Here is a 9,692-nt window from a genome sequence, read left to right as displayed (position 1 = left end):
AATTTATAAATAAATTTACTTTTGCATCTTATATCAAAGAAAAAAGATGCTGTCATTTAATTATAACTTATATATATCGCTAAAGTTGTGATTACATTCAGTTTGAGGGAAAATTTGACAATATTGTATTTTTATATACATCATGACACCACTATTATATAAAATTCTGGTTCTACTGGTTGTGTGTTATGTTGTATAATATTTAATATTTATAGTTTTAAGACTACGTACGAGTATACAAAAATGCAAGTGTCAGGAGTCAAAAGATGGACGTGATTCGAATGATTGGATGCGCTTTTTATTAAGGGAGGTGGATTAGATATCATAAACTGTACGTATAATGCGTTTTCATGTGATCAACTTGGGTATAGTTGGGTCTACGCATTTTTAATAGAAAAATGATAGAGGTACACCCCTTAGACACACCATCAACCACACTCCCCCTCTTGCAACAGTGCAGTGGCCCCACATGTGATTTTTTAAAGAAAGAAAAATCACATGTGAAGCCGCTGCACTGTAGCAGGAGGGAGTGTGGTTGATGGTGTGCCTAAGGGTGTGCATGTAGTGCCTATTAAATGGGACGTGACAACTAAAAGACTATTCACCAATTCGTCATAGTGAGACTCCCTTGTGCTCATGGGCTGCGACCGTGCGGGCCAAGACATTTTGCATATGCACCCCTCAAATATTTCGTGTTTAAAAATATTGGTATTTACAAAATCACCGCCAAATTCTTTCACATTGAGCTTTTCTATCCTTTTCACTTAACCATTTAATGGTAAATTACGGCGAACTTATTGGAAAAAATTTAACATTGATTAGAAACCAACAACGCTGACTTTGAGGGGTGGAATAATTTCGTGTAAGAGATTTTTTTTGGCGGGTTGGGGGATTGTAATTTCAAATAGCATAATTTGAGGGGTACATATACGAAAACCACTTTATTGTATTTGAGCATTGAGCAAGAATAAAATGAATATATTAACAAAAAAAAAAAAACGAACAATCGAATCATGTATACTCCATTTCTCCCACTTTAATCCTTGCGAAAGCAAAATTTACACATAAAGCAAGTCAGTTTTTAATTCCGAAAATATCCAGTATCTCAATGGCTAGTTCCGGTAAACTCATCATTGTTTATTTCCTAACGACCCTTGTCGGTAGCTCATTATTCTATTTACTAAAAACCAACATTACTTCAATAAATAACACCCCCACCCCCCTAAACTTTGAAAAATTACACGCACCCCAGCGGGGCTTCTTCTGCGTATAACCAACTCCACCTTTTATAAAAACGCCCTCCAAACTCTTTAACTTATCTTACCATCCTCCCCTCCGTCGTACGCCTTCTTCCTCCGCTCCGCACGCGCGCACAGGCAAATTACCAAAAAGCACCCCGCGTAGCACCCCGTGCACCCTCCAGTTCGCGCCGGCGGGTCTCCCGTCACCCGCCCGGTGAAAACCGCCGCGTAGTAATGGCACCCAACCGCCAGCCCACAGATCATCTGCGCTACACCCCAGCGCCCTCACCCCCGCAATTGTTGTCCAGCCGCGTGAGAACACGACCACCAAATGAATCAGCTGCACGAGCAGGTACAGCAGGTACGCGCCGAGCGTCTGCACGCGCCTGCGTCCACGCGTACGACGAGGGCGACGTGGCGTAGAAGAACCTCAACGGCTGCGAATCCGGCGTGACCAGCGCGGTGATGGCGAGGGTGTGAACGAAGTAAAAGTGCCCAGGTTAGGCGCCTGGACGAAGATTAGGAAGCGTTGGAGGGAGAGGTAGGAGTGAGGGTGCAGAAAAAGGGGCGGTGACCAGACAGCAGGGGCAAAACGAGGAAAATAAGCAGGAGCGGCGGCTATTTTGGGAGCGTATTTGTTCCCCACGAAGGGCTTCACGTTTTGGGCGATGTTTTTGTTGGCTTTGTAGATGTAAGCTTTGGAGGTGATGGAGATTTTCTTGAGGTCGGGGAGCAGGGTCTGGTGGATTCGGGTTGGGAGGCCGCGGAACTCCGATATCAGATCCTGGTCCGAATCCGACTCGTCGAGCCATATCGGATCCGGGTTAACGGGTCTGGTCTTTTCGGCGGATTTCTTCGGGGCGGGGTTTCGGGCGGATTCGAGTTGGGTTTTTGGAGAACTTGTGGAGGATTTGGGAGGGGGTTTTGGGGTTTTGGTGGAGTTTTTGGTGGAATTTGTGGGCCTGAGAGTGAGGGTTTTGTTGAGCTTGTTGGATTTGGGAGCGGAGCTTGAGGTGGAAGTGGAAGTGGAATTGGATTTCTTGGGCTTGATGGGTTTGGTTTGGTTTTTGGAATCCGAGGTGGGATTTTTCTTCTTTGTGGTAGATTTGGTGATGGATTGCGCTTCTTCTTCTTCTTGCTCGATGAGGGCTGCACTTTTTTGCTTCGTTTTGGGTTGGGGGAGTTCCCTGACGTCTTCTTCTTGCTCGATGAGGGCTGCGCCTTTCTTCTTTGATTTGGGTTTGGTGAGCGCTTGGACTTCTTCTTCTTCTTGCTCGGCAAGTGCTGCACCTTTCTTCTTTGATTTGGGTTTGGTGAGCGCTTGGGCTTCTTCTTCTTCTTGCTCGATAAGAGCTGCGCTTTTCTTCTTTGTTTTCGGTTTGGCGAGTGGTTGGTCCTCTGGTTCCTGCTCAGTTAAAGCTAGGTTCCTCCTACTGAGCTGGATTTTCTCAGATTGGGTTGGGACTGAGAGAGCGAAGAGGAGGAGCGCGAAGATGAGGACGAGTGTGGCAGAGGAGAGAGGAGCCATAAGGAGAACTGGGTGTCGCTAAAGATTGGATCTTGAGGGGGAAATGAATGCCGAAGGTTGGGTTTTTAGGGGGGAGAGGACATTTCGAGGATGTTGGTACCGCTAAAGATTGGATTTTTGGGGGAAGGGAGATCTAAAGATTGGATCTTGGGCGACTCTATATACAGAGACTAATAATAAAAGGGAGCAGGCCGTGTTCACACAAGATCACGTGGAAATGAGAGGGAGGTGGAGACAGAGGGAATGCGGCCGGTGAAATGCCAGTGAGTATAAAGGTAGTAGAAAGTACCAAGGATCAGTAACTGTAAAGTGAGAGCTTTTTTGAGGAATAATGAGTACGAAAAAGGGCTACGCGTTTGCTGCTGAGAACCATGTTGATGCTGGTAAATCTTTTCAATCTACTTTGGTAAGTGACTGTTTGCTTGGGCGGTTTTAGGATTGGGCGTTGGCCGGCTCCACCCACTGGCCCAGCCCGTCATGGGTCATGACTTGACTCGGCCACGGGTCCAACTACGAGACTACGGGCTTGACCGGGACCAGCTATAAGATACCTGGGTCACGGGTCAGGTCGTGTCCAGCCTCAGACCCGGGTTAGAGAAATAGGCTTAGCCCCGATCCGGTCCATGATATATATTTTGGTTAGTCTAACTATTCCTTTAGCTATTTGGGTCTGCAGCTAGCTACCAACAAAGCTCGTGCTCCTTTTGGCCCATTGAGAAACAAAACATTGATCTTTAAACTTGATGTTGTCTATTTGGAAGGGCTAAAAAATTTAATACAAGTCTAAAAATAGTTTAGTACAAGTTTAAATTACTAAAAAATAAATTAGAACTAATTTTATAATTGTAAATGCAAGAAAAAGTGAAAAATAAGTTGGACGAAAAACCATGGGCTGACCCATGACTCACGGGCCGTAGGTCGGGTCAGACCTTGCTCGCACCTAGGCAGGTCATGGGTGGGGCTGGGTTCAGTCCTAGACCCGGGATCAGAAAAGTAGGCCCGAACCATTCTGACCCGGCCCCCCATTGAACCCGATGGGTCGGGTCATGGGCTTGAACCGGCCCGGCCCATGCCCACCCTTAGGCAATTTTTTTGCTTGCGAGTTACTATAGCTATAACTGTAACTGTACATGTACCTGTCAATTACCTTATTTGTTTAGGCAAGTAGTAGGATTATGTGGTCAATAAAAATTCTAGGCGGCAAGCTCTATATAACTCCCCCGATGTTGAACTGTTTTCGGTGGATATACACTGTAGCTATCAGTTTTATGTGGAGGGTTCAATTACTAGCTACAATGCTTTTCAAGAGTTTTACACAAAAAATAACCAAACATGCGAAAAGAAAAAGGAAAAGCAACAAACTAAAAAGTTCAACGGAAAACCTTCTCATCTACAATTACTACTTGGAGTTTGGTATTTTATGTGCCGATATGTCTATTCAAATGAAAATATCTGTGCAAATATTCGAGGAATAAAACTCTGCTGGAAACTAACGGTTTCCCACTAATGATCACGAGTAGGAAGTCTTTGTTGAACGTTTTCGACGAGGGTGTTTCTTGTAATTTACCAAAAACAGATTACATTTGCAAAAATATGATGATAAATTGTGTTGTCAGTCAGAAGACTAGAGAGTACAATGAAACAAGCCCTAACCACTGCAATTTTAAGAACCAATCAAGAAACTGGTTGCGACGAGCACATCGGACTCCATACTTTGAATCATGGGATCCAAGCATGAAATAATGCGGATCATTTATGATGTCTTCTTAATTGAGCCTTTGAATTATCAAATGGAAGCCAACTGCAAAAGTTTGATTCTAATTAATTTGGTGTCCTTGTGATCAAACGGAGGAAAGGAAATGGAGTAATGCCTCTCACCGCATTTGTTTTTGTTAGTCTTCAAGTAAGAAGCTTGACATTTTTGTTAGTCTTCAAGTAAGAAGCTTGACATTTTTTTTATATTTATTTCTTAGTCCTAACAGTCTAGTTTTTAAGGCTTAGTTATCTTATGCAGCGTTAGAATATCAAAAATTTTCCCTGAGCAATGCTATGTACGCATAAAATGTCTACATCTAGACATCATTCGTTTGGGCTGTTGATACTAGGACATGCAAGTTTATATATGAGAGGCACTAGGGGCACACCCTCTATCATACCTCTAACCATATCATCTCTTTCGCTACAGTGCACCGGGCCCACATGAGATTTTATTAAATAAAATCTCATGTTGGCCCGATGCACTGCAGCGAGAGAGATGATGTGGTTGGAGGTGTGGTAAAAGGTGTGCCCCTATCATTTCTATTTATATATTAAGTATACGATCAGAGTCTGTGTTGTTTTCTTCGCATAAGTTCTTACTGCAAGCTTTCCAAATTTAGCCTTTAAACTATTACTATTTGCACGCGTTAGGCATAATCCATCTGTAAAAAGAGATTTTATTCCAATAAAAAAATCTCGTATAGTTTCATTCCATGTACATCATCCCAAGATTTATAGCTCGTATTTGGAAAAGGACTATTTATTTGATCACTTAGATACCGTTTGACAAATGGTTAAGTGAGGGGTTAAAGAGACTTAACCCCTTCTTAACCCGCCAAACAAAAAAAATCTATACAAGGGTTAAAGTGAGTTAATCCTCCATAATTTGCCAAACATAAAAAATATAGAAGAGATAAGCTAATCCCTCTAGAGGGACTAAAATGAGTTTTAACCCCTCAAAATGAGGGGTTCACTAATACTCCTATTTAGAAGGATTAAGAGTTAACCCTTCTAATTATAAAGAAAATAGTCAAAAATCACTGTTATTCCCAAACACTAAAACTGACCACAAGGACTAAAATAAAACTTATATAACAGGTTAATAATTTAGTCATTCGGATTATCGAACGGTTACATATAGAGGCCGAACGAAGTGTAAAATACGAACAAGAAGAGTTCAAAGAGAAAGGCTGAGCTTCTCAGTTTAATTAGTCAAAAAGGACTTGTGACAAAATTTGTCTTTACCATAATCAATTAATATAGGTGCCATTTGTGAAAAAGAAGGAAAGAAATTAAAAGATGTAGCTTCTCAGGTTTGGGGACCACCTCACAATGTTGGGAGAGAGGTGTTTTTTAGGTAGTTGTCCGGCCCTGTCAAAGTTCTTTGCTAGTGCAATTGCTATCTAACTTGAGTCAGGTGTTATACTAGCTAGTTTCCCATATTTGAACTTGAGATTTAAATTCGATTCTTAATTTTCTAATAATAGATCAATTGAGTACGTAGTTATCCTATGGACAATGTTCATGCGCCGTAGAGTTCTGATTACAATCCTAGGCACGAGTTTGAAGGTCTCCACATAGCAAAAGAAACTTTGAAATAACGTTGGAGGGAAATTTAAATTCTCACGGCGGCAGCGGGAGTATTTCTTAAAAAGTGGTGTCATCATATAATTAATAGTTGTTAAATTTGCATTGTTTCTTTGCATGATCCACGGACATTTCGGTTCGTCTCCGCATAAATAGTTTCTGTACTGTAAGAAAATGGACTATGTTTCTCTGTTTTTAAGTCTATTTTTAAGAAAATGAACTATGTTTCTTTAAGTCTATTTTTAAGAAAATGAACTATGTTTCTCTGTTTTTAAGTCAATTCATCTCCGCATAAGTTGAAAAGGTTATGTTGACTGACATAATCTAGGCTTTTACTCATAAACAAGAGATTCAACTTGTCAATAATACATTAGATATAAAATAATAATTCTCAACGTTCGTTTGCAACCTAACAATTTTGCCATTGTGAAAGTTACTATAAGATGAGCAAGACAACGCTTACATAATCAGATTGTAAATAAGACATTAATGAGACTTTAGTCAAGAGCAAAAAGTAAGATGAAAAAGCTAAAAAAAAGAAGGAAACACGTAAATTAGAGGACAAATTGTCACTCTCTCTACTAATTTTGACTAGGACAATTACCCGCCTAATTAATTCGTTTGGGGTCCAAAGTTTGGCTAGGACAACCCTCAACAACGGTTGGGAGATCCCAATTTTTTGGGCCCACGCGTTCCTTTTCAGAGGCCGTTTGTTTAGATGCAAGTGAAAGATGAAGTGAGAAAGTGATTTTCTTTTAACATTTTATGTGTTTGTTTACATGTAAGTAGTGTTGAAGGTAAAATAAAAAAAAATTGCCGCATATGATTTAATTCGATTTTGACTTCCTCTAAAAAAAAGGGTCAAGTCACATAAAAGTAACGGAAATAGTAACACATTTTAATTATATTTACTAATTGATCTAATTTTGTCACACGTTATCTTCACATTGTACTTTCAACAATAAATTCGTTTTTCGAAACAAACATTGTATTCCACTTACATACTGATGTCGATGTGAAAGTTGTTTGCAAAAAAAATAATAATAATAACTTACACAATTTTAATTCACTTTCGAGCAGACAAGTACCCCCGAGGGAATCAAGGTTTGTTTCTTTATATTCCTTGTTTGTTTAACTCATGTGGATTTTGACCGCTCTTTTGAGCTTGACTATTGTTCTGCCGTCTATAATTTGACATGCCCTTTCAAATATCTTGTTTCTGAAACTGGTTTGATTGGGGATTTTCGAATTTTTATTAGTATTTTCATAGAACAATTTTTCAAAACAGTCCTATTTTATTTTTTTTATTTTTAAAATCGACCTATTTTTTTTATTTACCAAAACCAACCTGTTTTTTGCCACGTCAGCCTAATCATTCTCCTAAACAGTCGGTGTTGCAAACCCCGACTATTTAGGACATAAAATTTTAGGGTTTAAGGCTTCTAATTGAGGTTTAACACCCTCCTAAATAGTCGGGGTTGACAACCCCGACTGTTTAGGAGGATGATTAGGCTGACATGGCAAAAAACGGGTCGGTTTTGATAAATAAAAAAAATGAGTCGATTTTAAAAATTAAAAAAGTAAAATATGGCTGTTTTGAAAAATTGTTCTATTTTCATACGTAGAAGGGTACTAAGTTTTTGCTGCTGCGGCGGCGGCGATATTTTGTCTCCACCTCAGTTTGCAGCAGAATAGTTGTTTTATGCGAAATATTTGTTTACTTGAAAAGTAGCAAGTTATGACTCGTTCGGGAGTACATGAATTTTATCTCATGTTAATGATTGCCAAAGAAGAAGTGTACTCTTTAATTATTATTTGCAGCATATGCATAGGTTTAGGGGCATTGTATATAATCCATTTGCTAAATTGGGTACTAAATCACATAGGATACTTTTTCTTTAGTGGATTCAAACCCAATAGAGGAAGCTAAATTATCATATTAGTATTTTTATCTTAACTCCTTTTATCACTTTGATATTTTTTTTCTTGCTCCTTTTGGATTTAAATCTAATTAAATCTATTTGTGGGCACATATGTTACATCAATGTATGTTGCTATCATCTTCAGTTGACCTACATAAAGTGATCAATCAGGTAATTGGATCAATGGGTATTAAATTATCATGGGCTAATTGTGCAAATACCAGATTGCAATTCTAATTTAATGAGAGGCTAAATTAGAAAACTAAAAATCTATATAATTAAATTGTCATGGAGTTCAACTTCCGTGAAGTTTCGGAAGTTTTTTCACAAAAACCGACATGGTTTTAACGCCAAGGCTAAAACCAGGTTGGTTTTTGAAAATATTATGAAAAATAGGTCTGTTTTTGGAATTAAATATGAAAAGAGGTCGTTTTTGAAAATTTGACCTATAGACGTGGCTGAGGTTTTTGAAGTCCAATTTTAAATTTTAATGATTTGAAGCACTTATATATAAGAATAGTGAAGATTTGATGAACTAATATTAAAAAATATTTACTCTTTAATACATTTCATGTCACTGATTCCTGGGTTCTTTTGACCGTCAGGCGTCAGCCCATTTTCGGTCTGTTTGCACAATGGGCAAGGGAAAACAAAAAACAAAGCAAACTAATATCAAAACGAGAGAAAAAAACATCAAAAATTAAAAAAAAAAGAGGTCAAGAAAAAAAAAATATCATGGTAATTTAGCCCAATAGAATATCACACCGACACTCGTTTATTGGTTAATTTAGTCCTCCTTAGCGTGGGTGCCAGTCGCAGTGACACGTCGGATGCACATTCTCTTGGGCCCCACCATATTTGGTCATGGCATTATATAAGCAGTCGTTATCAAGGTCAGGTCGAGATTTGGAGCTAACCCATGCGTATGTTAAGGTTAAACAGATTCCATGGCGCACTAATTAAGATATCACGATAACAACTTAATTAAACTCATCGTTATCAGCGGCGGAGCTGGGGGCCACAGTTAAATTAAACTCAGGGTCCCTTATTTTAGAGTCCCTATAACAGCACTCTTTTACAAATTACATTGGCAATATTTCATAGTATGGACCTCTTTCATATTTAAAACTTGTCCCCCCAACTCTCATATTTTGAAACTTGTCACGTAAAATCTTTGAAATATTTTGAAATTAGTCCCTTTGGTATATTTAGCATTATTCAAATTATTAACCGTGACTGGGTGGTTGATTGCTGTGTTACCAAATTATAAAAAAAAAAAACAACGTGTGTTAATCCGACGTGATATCGGGTCAACATCTTAATTTTATTTGACAAAATTAGCTCCCTAGTTACCTTATCGAAGGAAAGCAAGTGAATACAAGAGGATAGGATGATTTCTACTCCCTACAATTTAATGAAATAATAAAATTGATCGAGAGTGCCCATGCAGCAGATGCAAGATATATAGCAAGCATGAAAGAGGGAGCAAGAAATCGAGCTAGCTATCAAGTGGAGCAATAATAATAATGGAGAGTAAAGCGAGGAAAAAAAAGTCCAACCCCATGTGAGGTTCACTCTGAAATCATGGATGTGAGTTTTTTTGGCCCTCCACCATGTTCCTGACCAACCAATGCTCAACAATAAAGAACGGAAAGA

At 39.1% G+C, this 9,692-nt stretch overlaps 1 protein-coding gene across 1 annotated transcript; it reads right to left on the bottom strand.

Moving 5' to 3' along the window:
- Window positions 992-3,048, bottom strand: LOC109832710 (transcriptional regulator ATRX homolog). Its single transcript, XM_020400113.1, is given in 4 exon segments — window positions 992-1,517; window positions 1,519-1,623; window positions 1,625-1,717; window positions 1,720-3,048. Coding segments are annotated over 4 exon segments (1,455 nt in total). The 5' UTR covers window positions 2,770-3,048; the 3' UTR covers window positions 992-1,310.

Source organism: Asparagus officinalis, chromosome 3 (genome assembly GCF_001876935.1).
Source record: "Asparagus officinalis chromosome 3, Aspof.V1, whole genome shotgun sequence".
Classification (NCBI taxonomy): Eukaryota; Viridiplantae; Streptophyta; class Magnoliopsida; order Asparagales; family Asparagaceae; genus Asparagus; species Asparagus officinalis.
This window is presented reverse-complemented; position numbering and strand designations above follow the sequence as displayed.